At 52.2% G+C, this 19,708-nt stretch overlaps 1 protein-coding gene and 1 long non-coding RNA gene across 2 annotated transcripts; one reads left to right on the forward strand and one right to left on the reverse strand.

The window, feature by feature from the left end:
* Nucleotides 1-9,821: 9,821 nt before the first annotated feature.
* TRIB1 (tribbles pseudokinase 1) lies at nt 9,822-18,260 on the reverse strand. Its single transcript, XM_086695940.1, has 3 exons — nt 16,985-18,260; nt 14,659-14,951; nt 9,822-12,243 (listed from the first exon to the last, which is right to left on the reverse strand). Exons 1-3 carry the CDS (start codon nt 17,342-17,344, stop codon nt 11,778-11,780), a joined length of 1,119 nt encoding a protein of 372 aa, XP_086552066.1. The 5' UTR covers nt 17,345-18,260; the 3' UTR covers nt 9,822-11,777.
* Nucleotides 18,261-18,378: 118 nt separating this feature from the next.
* LOC147571846 (uncharacterized) lies at nt 18,379-19,483 on the forward strand. The gene is made up of 2 exons (XR_015247015.1): nt 18,379-18,596; nt 18,743-19,483. It is a non-coding gene; the product is annotated as an uncharacterized LOC147571846 (long non-coding RNA).
* The last annotated feature ends 225 nt before the right edge of the window (nt 19,484-19,708 follow it).

A 19,708-nucleotide genomic window follows, 5' to 3' on the forward strand; every position in this document is an offset into this window, starting at 1 on the left:
TGTCCCCATTTTGCCACATTGTCTCATGTAAGCCTCAAACAATCCTTGCAGGTCCTTAAGCACACCAAGCACTTTCCTGTCTCAGAGCCTTTGCACTTGCTGTCCCCTTTATGTTCCACTAGACAACTCATCTCCCGCATATCTCTAGTCTCTATTCAAGTGTGACCTCCTCAGAAGCAGCTTTTTTTCCAAAAAGGTATCTAAATGTTCTACCCAAAATAGCTCCCCAATGTATCACTCTCTGTCCCCTACCTACTTTTCTTTTCTTCACAGAGCTTAGTACTATCTGCCATTATATGGTACACTGTTTATATCTCTCCATAAGAATGTCATTCTTTCACTCACTCCTTCTTCAATTGGACCAACACCCACTGAGTGCCCACCCTGGAGCATATGTGGGCAAAGTCAAAGCTCCAGGAGGCAGACAGTTGCCCCAAGGCTGAGATAGTGTTGACCAGGTTCCTGTCTCTTCCCACAACCCCTCTCATCCCGATAGAGGTCTCCACAAGACGCTTTCCTGTTTTAGGGTCACAGAAGCCTCATCCTGGAAAGAGCACCCGTCTAGGAGTTAAAATACCTTTACATCAGCCTTTCCAACATCCCCCTGGAGACCCTGAGCCAGGTGCCCCCCTAACAGGGCCTCAGTGTCCCCACTAATAAAATGATTTAGACATGTGGTTTTCAAATGTTAACATGAGTAGGAATGCCCTAAGAAACTGATTAAAAATGCATGTTCCTTTCCCAGAAAATATGATTCAGTAGATCATGGGTGGGGTCAGAGAATCAGCATTCTTAACCCTCACCCCGCACAATCTAAGGCAGGTGGTCTAGGAAATAAATTTGGGATATGAGTAATGTTCCAACTGTTTTTCAGCTGCAAAAATCTTCCTCCAGATAAAATTTTACCCAGAAAAACCACATATATCTGAGAGGATCTGAGCAGGGGAAGGGAGCAGAACGATGCTGGTTCCTCTTCAAGTGTTTCTTCTCATACTCTCCATCCCACCATTCTGTGGCCCCAGACACCCTAGGGTTCCTTGGAACAGAGTTTGAAAACCACCACTCTAGAGGTCCCGATTCAATCATTGAATAAATATTTGTGCACATTTATCATGTGCTAGGCACCATTCCAGATACTAGGTATCCAACAGTAAACACAACAGAGAAATCCCTGCTCTAACAATTTCACATTTATGGGGACAACTTGCATGGGACGGTATGCATGTATTAGCTCATTTATTTCTCACCAGAACCACACCAGACAACTACCAACATTTGCCTTATTTTACAGAAGAGGAAACTGAGGCCCAGGGAGATTAAATAACTTGCCCAATGTCATAGTCCAAGACTTGAACCCAGAGATTTTAACTCTGGCCGACATGCTCTTCTGAAACCCTGCCCAGTTCTCTACGAGCCCAGGAGGTATGTGGGAGCCCACGCAGGGAACAGGGGCCTGTCTGCCTGCCTCTCCACACGTAGGTTCAAACCAATCTCTTTAGCACTCAGGCCCTAGGGGGTTAAGACTCCAAGCCTGGGCTCCAGGTGAAACTAGATCCCACATGACTTCAAGTTGACGCAAGTGGCCTTCTCTACCTGCAGGGACGCTGAGAAGCTCATCCCTGGGGTATGGAAGAATGTTCTCTCTGGACCAGGTGCTGAGTTTATTCTGGTTGCCTCTATATCGCTTGGCCAGCTGGCGGCAAAGATATCTGTGTCCAGCAGCTCTGCTGGTATTCCTAAGTAGACGGGTGACATCGATATGTCTGCAATTAGAACATCAGCACCGAGTTAGGAAGCAGAGTGGGGACGCAGCCAAGGGAATGCTGAGTTAGAGTGGAACACACATGGACAGATGAACTCTTCCAACAGGAGGTGGGGCGGCGGGGGGTGCTTAGAGGTCACTTACACCCGAGTTGCTCACTGCCAACAGGGAAACTGAGGTGCAAAGGGAGGAGGCGGCTGGTGTAGGATCGTCCCAACTGGGTTCTCAGGCTCCTGTCATTGCATCCAAGGTACAGAGGGACAGGATTGGGGATGGGTTGGAGGCAAGGAGACCCGAGGCCATATCTCGGGCCCACATTTTGCTAAGCTTTGGGACCTTGAGCGCTGAACATCTGAGTCCCATCTGTACAGTGGACATGAGAACATCCCTCAACGATGCCATGAGGATCCGAAGAGATCATTCATTCAACACACCGGATGCCAAGCAACTACTCAAAACAGTACTTTCTCTGCACTCCCTTCCTTCCGGATTTACCCAAAGTAGACCCGTTTTCAGGAATTAGTTCATCTCAACTGAGACCTAACAGGTCTGTATTTGGAAATGGGTTTCAACCCCATGCTGCTCTGATTGTGGTTGGTAGACTAGCGGCATTGACTTCACCTGGGAATGGGTTGGAAATGCAGATTCTCAGGCCCCACTCCAGCCTCAGTGAATAGAATCTGCATCTCTTTTTTTTAATGTTTATTTATTTATTTTTCAGAGAGAGAGAAAGAGAACAGGGGACGGGCAGAGAGAGAGAGGGAGACAGAGAACCCTGAGCAGGATCCACGGAGCCCGGCACCGGTCTTGAACACACAAACCATGAGATCGTGACCTGAGCCGAAATCCAGAGTCAAAGGCTTAACCAACTGAGCCACCCAGGTGCCCCAGAATCTGCATCTTAACAAGATCCCCCACGCCCACTCACGAGAAGCATTGTTTAGTATATTTTTCTGATGGGTTGACTTACTGCCTCTGACCATCTTTGACCCTGGTTATTGGTAACCAACATTTATTGTGCATTTTGTGTATGTCAGGGAAACGCTCTCCAGGCAGGATCTTATTTCAACTGCACAATCTCAGGAGGTGAGAATTCTCACTAACCCCATTTCACAAATAAGGCAACTGAAGCTGAGATGGCTAAGTACTTGGGCCACACCGCGGGCCTCTGTGACTCCAGGCTCCTCTCTTGGCCACCCTACTGGCCAGAACTGAACTACCCCTGCCTCAGCAGACGCTGGCCATGTGCCAATTGTTTTAATCCCTTCTCTCCTTGTGGGATCCCAGTGAGATCTCCGTTTTCGGAATCAAGGTAGTATCCACAAAATGGCAGTTTCAAGTCACCCCCCCCACCCCTCCCCCCACCAGGGTGAGTTTTCTGACACCCCGGAGGAGCTGGACAGCTGGACAAGGTCAGAGAAGCCAGACTGCTTGCTCCTGAACGACTAAGATCAAGGTCAGCAGGCCCCCAGGTGGTAGGAAGGCTGACCCCCTAGGCACTGCCCTGTTCCCTGCCATTTTACCCTCCCCTCCAAGCTGTACCCCAAAACAGCCAAAACTCTGACTTTGGCGAGCGCGCGAACCGGAAGAGAAAGAGCAGGGAAGACAAAGGAGGGAAGGGAAAATGCTTAAGAATGACAAGAGGAACACTAGTCTCTGCCTACCGTCCAGACTGGGCCCTTGGTGTGATTTATCACCAACCCTGCTGGAGGCCTGCAGCTCTTATGGTTATGTATCATTTTATGGATGAGGAAATTCTGGGTCAGAGAGGTTTTGCAATTTGCTGAAGGTCACAGAGCAAATAAGTAGCTAGGCTGGGATCCAAATCCGGGTTTGTCTGCCCTCCCAGCCTGGGTTCTTTCTACCGCGAAGCGATCTGCCTGAGTTTCAAGCCAGCTCTGTGGCACCTTGGGGCTGGGGCTGGATACACAGCATTTTTTCACGTATTTTTCACGGCCACGGCCTCTGTTGTAGATGTTCTCACTGCCGTTTCGGTTATGACTGCGGCCGAGGCAGGGAGCGGTCGGCCGACTTGTCCGGGCCCTCCAGCCAATTAGCGACAGAGCCAGGGTTTGCTGCTCGGTCTTTCTAATCCCGAAGTTCAAACCTCTGCGTCTTTACCGCTAACTTCGCAAAGTGTCAAATGCCCGACATCCTCTCTCAGCAGAGGTCGGGGCACACAGACATGGTAGGACTTGAACTGTGCGGATAAAATATAAAAAGTGACGCCTGCCGAAATGGGGCAGCAGGCCACCCGCCTGTTAAAGGCATACTCTTTAGAGTGAGCCGCTCCACGCTCGGATCCCATTCACTACCTGTGTGACCTTGAGCAAGTTACTTAACCTCTCTGGGCTTTCCCGTACTCACCTGGAAGATGGGACAAATAAGAATTCCTGCCTCCGGGGCGCCTGGGTGGCGCAGTCCGTTAAGCATCTGACTGTGGCTCACGTCGTGATCTCGCAGTTCGTGAGTTCGAGCCCCGCGTCGGGCTCTGTGCTGACAGCTCGGAGCCTGGAGCCCGCTTCGGATTCTGTGTCTCCTTCTCTCTCTGCCCCGCTCACGCTCTCAATAAACACTGAAGAAAAATTTTAAAAAAAGGATAGCTGCCTCACAGAGGGGTCTTGGGAATGAAACGAGTCTGTGCTCATCAAGTGCTGAAGCAGGGCTGGGCGAGCACCAAGCTCCAGACGTGTGGGCTCCTCTCGTGCCTCTAATGACTCCTTCTCTCTGCTCCCGGCAGGCACCGGCTGTTGAGCTGCGCGTCCGAGAAATACGGAGCGTTCGGGGGGCTGCCAGGGAAATGTCATGCGCAGGTTCGTTTCCCCAGCGAAGAAGGAAGAAGAATGCTCATCAGCAGGAGCTCAGAAACCCAACTGTAACTCCAGCGACGGAGAAAGAAAGTTCCAGATACAAAACGGGCCTCGACGGCCGACTGGCCGCTCTTTCCCGTCTCAGGCGCGGCTTCCCCGTCTCTAACACGAGTGAGCGTGAACCTGAACGAACTGCTTCCGGGCCACTGAGGGCTGCAGCAGCCCCGCCCCACCCCCACCCCCCTCCCCGGGGCGCAGGGCACAGAGTGAGGAACCGTCCCCCCTGGGGCGGGGGGGGGGAGGCAGGGAGCAGGTCTGCTGGCTCTCCGCGTCCCAGAGACCAGACACCCTCGGGCCTTGGAGCCCGGATGAGAAACGTGTCTGGAGTGTTCCGGGAGCCCCGACTCCCACGGGCCTTCCGCTTCAGACGGGGCGGGTTCATCCTTCCTTGGGCAGCTATTTCCCCTCTCACTCCCGCTGCCTTGGCGCTGGTGAGGCGGGGAACAGCCCCCAGACTGGCTCACCGGCGGTGGCTGACCAAGAGCCATGAGCAGATGAGGAAACTGCCGGAGACACTCAGTAGTCACCCATCTAAAGGTCAGACCTCGAAACTGATTTTTCAAAATGTCATGTCCTGTGTCAAGAAGAGCCTCTGACACGTTCCGTGGACACGCCTCACATTCAGCCCTTTGTGCTCTAGACGCGTTCTGGAAGGTCACACACAGCACACCGGCCAGCTCCCAGCAGGGCAGGGCCTGGGGAGGCTGGGGGCACCGTGTCCTTGCTGCTAGCTGGCTGTGGCTTCTGGGTCTCTGCCTTGATTTCCCCTCGCTGAAAGCGGGGGCAGTGTGGACTCAGTGTTTTTTATTCATGAACTCGTGATTTTGGAATAATTTTAGGTTTCCAGAAAAGTCGCAAAGATAGCGTAGAGATCTTCGTGGCGTTGGCTCCAGTGTCGCCATTTCAAGTTTCCATGGTACATTTGTCATGACTAAGAAACCAACACTGACACCAAATTATCGATTAAGCTCCAGATTTTGTTTGGATTTCACTCATTTCCCTGCTAATATCCTTTTTCTGTTCCAGGATATCGCATTGCACTGAAGACTAAATAGTTTATAACGTTTAGAAAGTCCCCTCCCAGTTCCAAAAGCAAAGGGACAATAGGCCTTCATGGTGAAGTAAGAGCTCTGGGTGTGTTCATTAGCAAACGAAGGCTGTGCTGTGCGACTTTGGGCAAATCCCTTACCTTCTCGGAACCTCAGGCTCTTCATCTGTAAAAAGGGGACAATAGCGGTACTGCTCGATAGGGCTGCTGTGAGGTGATCACTTGTTAATTTACGTGAGGCACTTTTCAAGGCGCTCAGTATGCTCTGAGCAGTCTGTTGATAAATCTCAACTGGTAGAAATCACAGCCCAAAACCAGGACTGCTCCAGCATGCTTACGCTTCCTGGCAGAAAATGCCCCAGCAAAATGGCTGCTCCAAAAAGAAGACATGTCACGGGCCTAACACGTCAGACTCAATTTGCAAAGCCCAGGACGGGAATGGACAAAGACCTACAGTTACCAGGCCCGGGTTGGAGTCTGACACACCGCTCCTGCCACAGGACCTCAGGCAGCTTGTTCAACCTCTGGAACTCAGCATCCCCATCTGTTAAATGGGAACAAATCGCCCACCTTACAGGGTTGCCGAGAGAGAGAATGAGGTGCGTGCCATAAAACATCCAGGAAGATTGAGGTGTGATGTTTGGCTACATCTATCTCTTCTGTGCCTTCTAGGAGCCACCAAGTCATTGACTGCGCTGGGGATCATTAGAGAAATCCACCAAAATCTGATACGGGCAGTTGTGGGGCATTGGTAAGGAGATCCCACTCCTCTATTTTTTGAGGAGAAGGAAGGGGGTGATTTACTAAGCACTCACTTTCCCTGTCCCAGCCAGAGCTCTGCTGACAAGCCAGTTCCATAATCCTCGTCCCTACAATGCCTTTCCTTGTCCAGAGTAAAGTTAGACGGGAACCCAATCACTCTGCTGGACTGTTTTATTTTTTTTTTTTCCAAAGTTTATTTATTTTTGGGACAGAGAGAGACAGAGCATGAACGGGGGAGGGGCAGAGAGAGAGGGAGACACAGAATCGGAAACAGGCTCCAGGCTCTGAGCCATCAGCCCAGAGCCCGACGCGGGGCTCGAACTCATGGACCGCGAGATCGTGACCTGGCTGGGTCGGACGCTTAACCGACTGCGCCACCCAGGCACCCCTCTGCTGGACTGTTTTAAAAGGAAGCATGAAACTATTCCCATGGTCAGTCTGACAAGGATCCTTATAGGACCTGTTTTCACAGAATCACAGAACGTTCGGTTTTCACAAAACAGCAGCTGAAGGGACGGAAGAAATCAAGGATTATCACTCCCCTTTAAAGACAAGCAAATAAAGGGGCGCCCGGTGACTCAGTTGTTTGGGCTTCTGACTCTGGATTTCGGCTCAGGTCATGATCCCAGGGTCGTGGGATCGACACCGAGCGTGGAGCCTGCTTAAGATTCTCTCTCTCCCTCTGCCCCTCTCCCTCGCTCATGCTCTCTTTCTTTCAAATTAAAATATATATAAAGATGAGCAAATAAGAACCACAGTGGCAGATCTGCTTCTTCAAAGTCATACAGCAGAAGGGGTTCAGTGTTAGAACGATACCCCAGTCCCAAGATTTCTGCTTCCCCGCTCATTGTTCCCTGAGCTGTCAGAAGACACCCATGCATCCAACATCCATTCATCCACCTGTCCATCTATGTTGACATTGGACACCTTCCTTGTGGCAAGCACTGCTCTGGGTTCTGGAGAGCCAAGGCTGAACAAGACGGTCACAGTCCCTGACCCCAGGGCGCTTCCCATTCCATGAGCTAGGAGGACTGAGGTGGGTCATCTGTTTGCCAAGGGTCTACAGTGCCTGGCGCACGGTAGGTACACAGTAAGTATTTATTGATTTATGTATCTCTCATCTTGTGGGACGCTCCCACCTTTATGACTGATGTGCTGGGTTGTTGTGACGAGACTAGTGGGGTAAAGGCTCAGTATTTGTAACTATCTCAAACCACCTTCTCCACTCATCATTCTACCAGAAGACTTCATGGGACAGTGTGCAGACACAACAACAACAACGTTGAGGAAGGAGTCCAAAGACCCAAGTTCGAGTCCCAGCTCCGAGCTGCTTACTCCTGAGTAACTACTGAAAGGCACTCACGCCTCAGTGTTCTCGTCTACAAAATGGAGCAAATAATATTTGACTTGCCTATTTCACTCAGCTGCTGGGATTACAAAAGGGGGAAGGGAACTGGGTGGGGGAGGGAAAGAGTAACACTTCTAGAAAGTTCCACTATGAGTAAAAGGTTATGGAGATGTTACTTGAATGATTTGCTCATTCGTTGAGAACACAAGGGGAATTACAAATGATCAGCTTCCCAGCCAGTGTTTGCACACTCTTGTTCCAAACTTCTATAATGGGACTGGTTGAAATCGCCCCTGATTTGTCCCTACCTTTGAAGAGATTACATTCATGTATCTGCGGCATCACATGTCATCCCAGCCAATCCTGACCCATGTTTCTCTCCATTCGATGCATGTAACAACAGTACTCAGAGGTGTTGTAACCTTAATTGCTTGCAAAGTGTTTTGAAATCCTTAGATTAAAAAGCTCAGGGAAGTCCAAAGTATTACCTCTCTCTCTGTGTGCCCAGGGAGCTAGGCCGAGCTTCGTCTGGATTTGTGGGAGCAAGGAGACACGACAATGCAGATTCTGAGGCTCCAGGAACTTTGGGGTTTAAGGGTCCTATTCCTGGGATGGCCCCAGACCAACCCCCAGCTTCCTAAGTTTCTAAGCTACTCAGGCATTTGGCCATTTCCCCCCACCCCGCGCTGCCTCTGATGTGTTTTTTCCATTTCTTTCAAGTTCCTGGGTCACGAGGCCTGAGTTGCATTTACTTTGGTGTCATAGGTCTCCGTTCTTGGGTGATCTCAGCCTGAGTCCTAGAAAAAGGCAATTGTGTCATCTGTAACTTCTGTATGCCTTTCCATTTAAACTTAGAACTCATTTCTTCCATTCTAATTTTTACTGTTAAAAGAGGAGTCACAATTCTGCCCCATGGGAGTGACCCTCGGGGCGGGGGGGGGGGGGGGGCAGGGGTATCCCTTAGGAACTGAAAGGGACGGGGAGATGTTCCTGGGATCCAGGCAGTATTTTGTGATCTGGATTCGACCGCTGGTTCTGCCACTGTCTTCCTGTTGGGTTTGTGAAAATTCAGAGCTGAACACTTTCGTGTGCATTTTTCTGCAGATTTGTTACACTTTACAACCTAAAGTTTTTTTTCTTTTTTAAATCACTCTTGATGCTAATTTATTTCATTTAAAATCGATTCTGATGGAACAGTGAAGGTATTAACCTAATAAAAATCCTTTCTTGGGGCGCCTGGGTGGCGCAGTTGGTTAAGCGTCCGACTTCAGCCAGGTCACGATCTCGCGGTCTGTGAGTTCGAGCCCCGCGTCGGGCTCTGGGCTGATGGCTCAGAGCCTGGAGCCTGTTTCCGATTCTGTGTCTCCCTCTCTCTCTGCCCCTCCCCCGTTCATGCTCTGTCTCTCTCTGTCCCAAAAATAAATAAACGTTGAAAAAAAAATTTAAAAAAAAAAAATCCTTTCTCTCTTTGCCTTTGTGTTTCAAAATAATGCCTTTAGTTTTTCCATCCTTTATTTCCATTTTTACACTTCCGGTGGGGGGAGGAAATGTCTCAATTAGCCATTTTAACTAAGCCGAATGCCCCAGTGGGGCGGGGAGGCTAGATCCCAGCAGGAAGCTTGGGATGCCCTCAGGGTCACATGAAGACCTCAAAGTTCTGGTGGATTTGCATACACATCTATACTTTTCTAAGTGTCCATAGCTTTCATCAAAAAAAGCCAGAGGGATTCTTCCAACTCAAGCCTTATTTATGTTTGCTCCTCTTTAATGTCTCTCGGCTCTGTCTCAACTCTCGGCCCTCGCCACCCTGATGTCACCAAACTGGCTTCACCCATCAAAGTGAATTTGCCCACTTCAATGGAAAAAGTGAAAGGGTTCTACTCTGCCAAAGGTCATGCATAATAATCATCTGTTTACTTCTGTGTGTCCCCTGTGATATTCCAAACCCTGCGGCCAGAGACCTTTGCATCCCCAGCATGAAATTGCACAAGGCAAAGGCAGATTGGACTCCCAAGAAATGCACTGCGCCTATTTACGAAACCCGATTTATTAAAATTTCTCTACAAGTCAGAAACGGTCGTCTCACTGTTCACATATATACACATGTACAGGAAGGATCTAGTGTTTCGAGCTTTCCCGGCAGAAGCCCCAGCCAGCCCAGAGTCCTCAGCCGGGTAACGTATCACAGATACAACAGTCGAGCAACCACGAGCGCGTTAGTGCGACAAGAGGCCTCTGCCCTCCCTCTTCTCCGAGTCCCATGATTCTGTCAAGGTAATATTGCCAATAATCATTCACATTTCACGTGGTTTTAGACACGCAGGTTATTCAGACAGACACAGACAACAAACCAAGCCTCAGAGCCAAAACAACAACACATATCGGACAACAGGTATAAAAGGTAGAATATATATACAAAGTACACAGTACGTGAGGTATTGACAACATTCTCACAATGCAGGTTAGTTGTCTGCCTAGGCGGAGCCCTTGAAGATGGCCTGCCTGTCTCTGTGCCATTTCTCAAAATACAGTATGTTCGGTTTACCCGTTTAACCACCTGATTTCAGTACTGAGACATTTACTGATATTTCTTGGGTTCTTGGTTTTTTTTGTTTTTTTTTTCGTTTTTAATGCGAGTTGCAGTTTCTCTGTTAAGCAATGTCTTTCGTAGGTAGTGAGTTCCCATCTCTGGAGGCATTCAAACAGATGCTGGATTCCCACCTGAAGGAAGGTTAAGTTGGGGGGGGGGGTTCTGCTTTGGGAGATGGCAGAGAGAGGAAAAAAGTTGGACTGGATACTCTGAAAGTCTCTTCCAACTTGAAAGATTTGGGGCTATTTCACTCCGGATGCTGATCATAGAGATGTATTCATAAACCACATCAAATTTAAAATATTAACAACCCATCATGCAAAACTGCAGACGTGACACACAACACCAGGGGCAGACCATATCCATGAAGGGGATGCGTGGGTCTGAGAGTCGTCTAAGACTATCCAAACTCCACTTTCGCCGAAGCACAGAGAGGTTTACCATTTGCTCTTGGGAGAGGCGAGGAATCTCCCTATCTTTCTTCTCCTAGACAAAATGCTCCACCCTGAGATGGTCTTGGGGAAAAAAGGATAAAGGCTGACCCGTTTCAGGGGAACCAACAAAGCTAACGGTTTCCAAGTGCTCAAATTAACGTTAAAAATCTGCAGTCTCTCTGAGCTGAGAGTTCCGAAATAGCCAGGAGTTCGAATCTCTTGTGATACTTCTCCACGGTTAGCTGGTAAGTGCTGACAGCAAAGAAGGGGACGTTTCAAGGTCAGATAGAAGGCATTAGTGCAAATGAGGTCTTGGCAGGAAATGGAGGAGAGTCTGGGTTCGTAGTTCAGGCAGGCTCCTCTGCTCCAAAAACAGTCTGCTCCAAAAATGGAGCAGGGTCATTGGTAACTGTGAGTGTGAAGAAAGGGTGTGTGTTAAACCAACCCCCCCCCAAAAATGAACTTTCCAATAGAGAAGCTGGGGTAGCAAACGTCTAGCTCCCAAAGACAAGTTCAAAGATGGCAGGTTCATTGGCCCAAATGATCTGTCACCCTGCTGAAATATGGTTATTGCCCAAAATGCCACTGTGCGACTCACTTCCTCTCCCTTTAAAATGTTGGAGTTCCTTTCACTTGACCACACGCCCTGTAGGATATCCATACTCTCTGCCACCTATGAAGACGCAGAACCCACCAGCCCCCACCCCTGCATCTGACAGCGGGACAGTTGCTGACGGTTCATTGAGAAGGGAAACAACTTTGCGGGGCAGCCGGATCAGAGTGTGTGCCGCTCAGATCAATACAGTCACTCATCATAACAAATAAGGGGGGGGGCCCACGTTGAGTTCAGCAGCTACGGTCTTTACGCCATCGCATGTCTGGCTGGCACCACGCCAAAAGGCCTGTCCATCTTTAGAAATGGAAATGCTATGTGTGAGAATTGAGGTTTCTGAGGTTTTGGGATTAGCAGAAGAAGGAACTAATGTCACTGTCTTCCTGGTACTCTGGAACAATCTGGTCTGAAGTTCCTATTTCTGAGTCGACGTATCCAGGTTCCAAGACAGACTCAAACCAGGGATGGAGTAAGATCTCAGGAGCAGTGAGTCTCTCGGAAGGCTCCCGTCTCAGGAGGCTGCGAATGAGGCATCTGGCTTTGGGGGAAATGTGCTCAGGAATGCAGAACTGTCCACGGCGGATTTTGGAGAAGAGGGCACTGGGGTCTGAGTCATGGAAGGGGTATCGTCCCACCAAAAGGGTGTAGAGCATCACCCCCAGGCTCCAAACGTCTGCTGCCTTTCCAGAGTAGGTCCCCGTGGTGTTCAGAATCTCGGGGCTCACGTAGGCTGGGCAGCCATGTTTGTCTGACAGAGCGTCGTCTTCTCCCTTGATTATGTGTGTATCTTCTAGACTTTCCAGTCTGAGCTGGCTTCTGCAGGAGAGGAAACAAGCTATTACTTCCAGATCAGCTGCTATGAAAAACAAGGCCTTCTCTATTAACAGTGCCCACAGGCACTAAAGGCAAGGGCCCAAGGAATGCCATTTACCCCTTCATCCAGTAAGCAGTGCCCTGCAACCACCCAGGACTCGGGATTTCACAAACCAATACAGACCGCAATAAACATTTGCAAAGTATCGAGAGAGAGCCTGGGGCGGGAGGGTATGATGCAAAGCCCCAGATACTATTCATTATGCTAGAGCTTAGAAGAGATATCCTAATAGGGTTACACAATTTACAAAGTTCACATTGCAGAAGTGGGAGCCGGTCTCAGGGGAATTGCTAACATTTTCTACACACGGTATCAGGGAAGAACAGTGTATCCCACCTCTTCAGCCCCCCACCCCACCCCGCCCGGAGCATCCTACAGGCCGATCTTATTCTTATGCCATTAAACTGCCAGGGCTCCATGGGCCCACACTTGGCATCACAGAACATGGGGCCCAAAGTCACTGCTATTATGCACATACGTCACGCTGACAGACACACACAAAGGGAACTCTGTCCACCTGGGCCCAGGCCGCGGTAACTGTGATGAGATAGGGGCCAGGAATGTTAATTACATTTATTGGGGTGTTTAATTGCAAAGAACACTTAGCCTGGGCCGAGAGGTCACGTGAGCAAACACAAGTGGCTAATGGATTTGAAGGTTGCGGGGCCTACAGACATCCGTACATGCGGATGGTACCTCAACACCGAAGCAGATTTACTCTACGTGGGGGGTTATCTGTCCAGGTAACAGCTGAAGTCTGAAACATCTTTAATCAGAGGCTCTTACGAAGGTGCGGGTGCCTCCTTATTCAGAACCAGCCACCCACGGTTCACCGATTCCCCCCAAACCCAGAGCCACATGGGGGGAACCTCTATTATCTGCTGGCAGTTAATGCTCTTTCCTGCTTCTCTGAAATAGCCCTGGTATCAGTCAGTCACTTGTTGTGAAGTCAAATGCAAACATTTGGTACTGGCTAATGGGTCAATTTCTTTTCCTCTCAAAGGTCTGGCTGTTTTTGTTTTTTTTTTTCCTTCCTGCCTTCCTGTTCCCTGGAGTGTAGTATACATGTGCTAACTTCGGTATGTCCTCAGCCTGACCTCCTCGTCGTTATGTAAAATACCCATTGGTTCTGTAAACGGAAAATATGACTCAACCCGCACTGTCTGCCCCTGATTGGCTGCTGTAGTACTAAAACCCTGCACCTGTGCTGGTTACACGAATAGCGTCAGCCTGCCATTGCTTAACCCTCGGGTTGCCAAACTCCGTGCACATGACATTCGCCTGTGCAATGCAGATTTCAAAAGCTGGTAAGGAGGTGTGTAAGGCATGTTTCAGAAAACACATCAACATATCGAAGGAGCATGTTCCAGGAATTGGAAACTTCTCCATTGCAAACACTTGGCTTTTCTTTGCTAATCGGTGTGTTCCAATAAGTATTGCAAGGTCAGATACAAAGCCATGTTTTATGGCAACTCAACCCCGTAATCTTTCCTATGATCTGGAGGTAAGAGTAAAAGTGCACAGGTGGAGGAAAGCCCCGCATGAAAAGCTACAACAAAATCACACACACCCCTCGACAATTCTACAAGGGTACTGCTCTTAACCTCCCCATAAGGGATGTGGCCCACCTCTTACAATCAGGTGAGGTTTATCTCCTGCAGCTTCCTGAATTCCCTGGTCTGAAACCACAAGTCTGAATCTTAGTGTCTCATTATTCTCTTATCAAGCTCATCTTGTCCTTTATGAGGTAAGTCATGATCTATACTTAGCAACCAATTCCAGCCAACTTCCATTTATTATTCAATGTGGCTATTTTCTGAAGATGTATCCAAACAAAAGGTCTAAAAAGTCACCAGAGGATGTAAAGAAAGGATTGGGGGCCAGACTGAAAAGAAACAGGAATATGGTACAGAGGAGGAGGGCACAATTCTGCAAATACAACAGTTTAGCTCTGTGATACTTTCTAGGTACAAAAAAAAAGGCCCCACTTGGTAGAAGCAAGGACTTGAAAACTTCCTTTAGGGGTCCAGGTTGTGACGGGCAGGGTGACATCCGCACCCCAGAAGAACTGACCTTTCTGACAACAATGGGGAATAAACTTGATCCTGGAGTGGAAGTGGGGAGGGCATCCTGTCATCATATGACATCCCACAGAAAGAAGCACCAAGATGTCCCCAGGCCACATCCACGAGAGTGCAGAATAAACCATCCTTGGCCACGGCTCCTCAGGAGAGGACTTCTAAATACTAAGTCTGGGACAACTGAGCCCTTGGCTCTGATTTGAACCAACACTCTGCACCTAACTGCACCTAACTGCGCCCTGAAAGGCCACAGGAGGAGCTGCGGAGGCTGCTCACCTCTCCTCCGTGGAGAAGACAAATTTCCTAAGTTTCAGGTCCCCGAGCACGATGGCCGACTGGTGGCAGTGGGCCACCGCGGACACAATCTGCTTGAAGAGCCGTGCAGCCTCCTCTTCCCGCAGCCTCTTCCGGCTTCGCACATAGGAGTGCATGTCCCCAAAGTCCTTCTCAAAGAAGACGTAGGCCTTGGTTTCCCCAAGGATCACTTCCACGATGCCAGTGATGTTTCTGTGTGATGGCAGCTGGATGTAAGGCCTGATTTTGTCCTGGTAGTGTTTAATGGGAAACACCTGCAGAGAGAAGAGGACCCATTTAGGAGGCTAGGAAAACAGAGCCTGCCGTCTAAATCCCAGGCTGCAGCTCTCAATCATTGGGCTGTGCTCAACAGCAAGGCTCCTTTCATTCACACCCCCCCCCCCCCCCAATCTCTGCCGCCCCACCTGCCTCTAACACCCCAGACTGGCAACATCTAGGGCTCTGGGCTAGCAAATAACCACTGGATTACAATATGGATGGTTTAAAAGCATCCTTATATGTGTCACCTCCTTTCATGAGGCCATCTGAGGCCATCCACACAGGAGAGCTAAGCCCTAAAGCCCCAGCCCTCTGTGGCCCTCCCTTGTTTGCAGGAGCCCCCTGGGATCTCCAGGAGCGGAAAAAGCAGTCCTTGAAAATGCATGACCTCCTGCAGACCCAAAGTGCTCAGCACAGAGAGCACAGCATGTGGCCAGTCTGCAACCTCCAAGTGGAAGCTTGGAGGGGCTGGGGAACATGAAGACCTGTCATTAGTCAGAAGGAACAGATGACTCGAAGAAAGGCTGTGACAACACAGCCTTAAACAACCTGCCTACAGTCTGACTCAGGTATAAGCGGCCTGGAGTTAAAATTGTCACAGGAGGGGTATGGGATGTTGTCCAAGGTTTTTTCATTTGTGTGTTTATCTCCCCCCCCCCCCTTCCTTGGCCCCACCTTCACCAGGAAAATGGCTAGTATCCCCTCTCAGAAGCTAGCTGGTCTCTTTAAGCGCCTTTTGTTTAGTCCGGTTACTCATATCCTAGACTCAACTGGAAACGGTGACACATGGGCTGTCACCATCTGGATTCAGCTATTATCTGCTCAGAGGAACTGGAAGGGGTTGCACAATGGCCAGACCCACCCCACCTCTGAGGCCTGGCTGCCCTAGCACCAGCTAGAAAAATCTCTCTGCCGCCCCCCTCCCTCACCCCACCCCACCCCACACACATATCTTCCCCTAACCGCTCTGAGACCGGGGGCCAGAGAAGGAAAGATTTCCCCCCCCTTTCCACTGGGCTGGAGATGGCATTTGGAATTTCATTCAGGTCGGACAGTAGGTGGCAGCAGTAAGCCCAGGGAGGGGAACGCGGGTGGAGTTCAGGTGAGTTGCGGAAAACCCAAGAGCGACTTCAACTGAGGGGTGACCCTATCTTTCGGGGTTGAAAGGAAGCAGCCCGGACGATCCTCGGGGAGGTCCGAGACGGGAGTCAGGCTCGCAAAGGCTGGGCTGCGGGAAATGTTCTGCGTCTATGGGCGCTGGAGGAGCACGCGGGAGGACCCCGTTTCTAGGAGTTCTACCTCCTCCGGAATGGAATCTCTCATACTCAAAAGAAAATCGCTGGCCGGAAAAATAAAGACATGAATGGAAGCGAGGGTTCCTAGCCGGTGTGGGCTTTCCAACATTTCCGCGCCAGACAAATCCCCCGCCCAGACTGGAAGGCCATCTCAGACCAATCTCTGGGGTCGGGGTGGGGTGGGGTGGGGAGCGGGGATGAGGTTCTCATCCCCGGGGGTGCGGGTTCAAGCCGGAATCCCCAAGACCCGAGCCTGACACGATCCTCCCACTCCCTCACCACCCACAGCTGAGCCCGGGTGCCTTGAAACCCCAGCAAGAGAGCCGCCAGCTGCTCCAAGCTCCAAGGAGGCACCCACTGCAGGGCGTCCTTCCAGGACAAGGGGCGGGGGAAGCGAGGAGAATGAGAGAAGGGGAATGGCATGGCCCTGGAATCCATTTCAATTCCACAACTTATTTGGAACGCCGTGCGCTCAACTGGGCGCTACGGAAAGAACAGAGATAAAGCCACCGAACACCGCACTTCCTCCTGCTCGCAGAGCCCCCATTATACCACCCCGTCCGAAACCCCTCAATCACCCAAAGGGTGAACCTGGCCAAATGCCGCCTACCACGATCGAGTCACCGCAGGTGGCACCTGAGGCCTCCGGCGCCGGAGGGCGAGACCCCCCAGCACCTTTGCGGGCTACCGCGTTCCCGCACCGCCCCGGCGGGTCCCGACCCGGGGGTGCCTACCTTGCAGCGCAGCTCGCGGCCCGTGTGGATGCACAGCGCCCGGGACACATGCTCGCGCTCCGCCAGGGGCAGCAGCAGGTAGTCGGCGATGCGGCTGGGCCCCGGCGCGCTCCCGGAGCCGCCGCCAGCCCCCGGCGCGGCGGGCGGCGGCTGCGGACTGCAGGGCGAGCCGGGGGGGCTGAGGTAGTCCGGCGGGCTCGAGCACTCGGAGAGGCGCGGGCACTTGGCCGCCACGGCCGCCGCGTCGTCCGCGTCCAGCAGGCGTTTGACCGGGGCGCCCCGGGCGGCCGGGAGCAGCAAGGCCGGGCCGCGGGGCTGCGAGGCGCCGCTCATGGCAGAGCGCACCGGACCGACCCGCATCCCGTCCCGGGCCGGGCCGGCCCCGGCTTTGTATGTCCCGGGATCCGCGCGGAAAGGCGCTGAGGGCTCGGAGCCGGCGCCGCGACCTACTCCAGCCGGCGGGATGGACTTTGCAGACGGAGCTCGGCTCGGCCCCCACGGGGGTCAAGGCAGGAGCCGCTCCCGGGCGCTCGCGTTGCCCGCTGGAAGCACGCCGGCCGCGCGTCCGGGGAGCAGAGGCCGGCTCGGGTCCCGGGAGCCCCGCGGGCACCGGCTTGGGGCGCCTGGCCCCGGGCGGCTGCCGCTATTGTTGTCGAGGCCGCCGACAGTCCCGGAGGCAGAGGAGGCGGCGGCTGGTGTTCCCAACGTCCCGAGCCGCGAGGGCAGGATTCCGCAGGCTCGGTGGAGCGGCGGAGCAAATGCACTTCCCAAAGCCCAAGTCCCGGAGAGAAAGCCGGAGCAACTTTTCCGCGGCGCTCGAGATCCTGCGCGCTCCTGGGCTCCCGGCGTGTGTGTGAGCGAGCGAGACGCGCTCGGAGAGAGTGACTGAGTGTGAGTGAGTGAGTGTGTGCGCCGCACGGATCCCGGCCAGTGCACTCCTCCTTCTCCTTTTCCTCCACCTCCTCCGCCTCTCGGTGACTCACGCTGTATACACACACACACTCACAGGCCGGGCTGTGTAAACAGTTGGGAAGCCGGGTTGAGCAATGAGGTGGCTGCGACGACTCGGGCCCTGCCGCCCGGCAAGCAGTCACCGAAGCGGAGGGAGGAGGCTGGGGGGGGGGGGGGAGGAGGTGGAGCTGGGTCGGCGGGGGCAATGGGGGTGGCCCGAAGGCTGGGGATGCTCGGAGCTGCGCGCGCTCGGGCGCAGGTGGTGTGTCCCGAGCCGGCTGGGACGCGCGCGCACCCCCCGCCCCGGGCTGGGCAGGAGGCGGCGCGCGCCCTCCCGCAGGCCAGCGGCCCAGCTCGAGCTGCCCGGGGAGGGGGCGGAGGAAAAGTTCCCGTGACGTCAGCGTCCCGGGGAAGTGGGCGGGAGGGGCGGGGCCGCGGGGGACGAAGCGACCGCTGATTGGTGCGCGTTCCCCATTCACACCGAGCACAATGGACTATGGGCGCGCGCACCACAGTTCCCTGCACCAGCAGCTCGCTGCAGCCGGACGGTTACGTCGTTCGCTTCAGGGAACCCCCACCGCCCCGCGCCTTGAGACCTCCGATTGGAGCCGTGGGCGCCGCCCAGGCTCCGCTGCAGCCAGAGGAAGGCAGGATAGGAAAGGTGATGAATTCCAGAATCAGTCATTCACCCCCACGCGGTAGTTCCGGGGAAGACCTCTGCGTGGTAGTGGATGTGGCTTTTTTTTTTTTCCTTTTCCTTCCCCCTCCCAGCTCTAATCCCCAGCGTCTGTTCGCTTCCACAAATAGAACCTTCTGTTGGATGAAATAAAAGCAAACACTGGGCCTTCTGCGCTGCCTCCACCTCCACGCCCCTCCCGCGCCTGCCGCCCTCCCGGATTGCACGGAAATAGCTTCTCCAGGCTCCTGGGCCGCCCCTTCGCGGTGACTAGCAGAAAGAGCTTCCTGAGCCGGGGCCGGTGGGAAACAAAGGATGTGGGGAGCTAGCGGAAGGGGCCCACGTGGCTGCCGCCGGATTCCTGCCCCCTTCCCGGCCTCCGCACGCGGAGCAGGGTCTGGGGCCCGGTGCCAGCCCTGGTTCCGTGGTGGGCGGGTAGGGGAGTAGAAGTCATTCTGACCACCGACTGTGATACTGCCTACACCAGGACATCCCTGCCAGGTTGTGTGCGTACATTCGTGCAACGTGATTTGGGTGAGCGTGAAATGTGTGCCAGACCCTGCACCAAGAAACCTCCTTGAAAAAGGAATTTAAACTCTGTCGTTTCTCTTTCTTGAGAGATCCGGGTCAACTTGGAGTCTCTAGACGTCCGACATAGATAACTCTTATCAGAGAGGCTCTGTACTCCTGCTAAACGCTTAATTTTCTAAAACCAGCTCGAGCCCCAAGGATAAATCCTTTTAATATTAAATCTCCATACATTCAACAAACACTAATTAAGCATCTACTAAGGGCCAGATGCCGGGGATTAGAAGATGAAAATGCAAATAATTGCTAACATTAATAAATGCTAACAATAATTGCTGACATAATGTGTCAGGGACTGTTCTTAGCACTTTATGCATAATCCCTTCGGTTTTACAATCAGCCTGTGGGGTTATTTTTTGTCCCATTTCAGAGAGAAAGAAACCTGCAGGTTTTTAAGTTCCTTGCTGGAGTCCAGTAGGTAGTAAGTGGTAATTTCAGGCTCTGAAGCACTCATGGGGACTCATGGGAGGGATTACAATGTGTTTGGGAGAAAAGAGGACTAGGGAGGA

The sequence above is a fragment of the Puma concolor genome, chromosome F2, assembly GCF_028749965.1.
Source record: "Puma concolor isolate L17-30 chromosome F2, mPumCon1.1.hap2, whole genome shotgun sequence".
Lineage (NCBI taxonomy): Eukaryota > Metazoa > Chordata > Mammalia > Carnivora > Felidae > Puma > Puma concolor.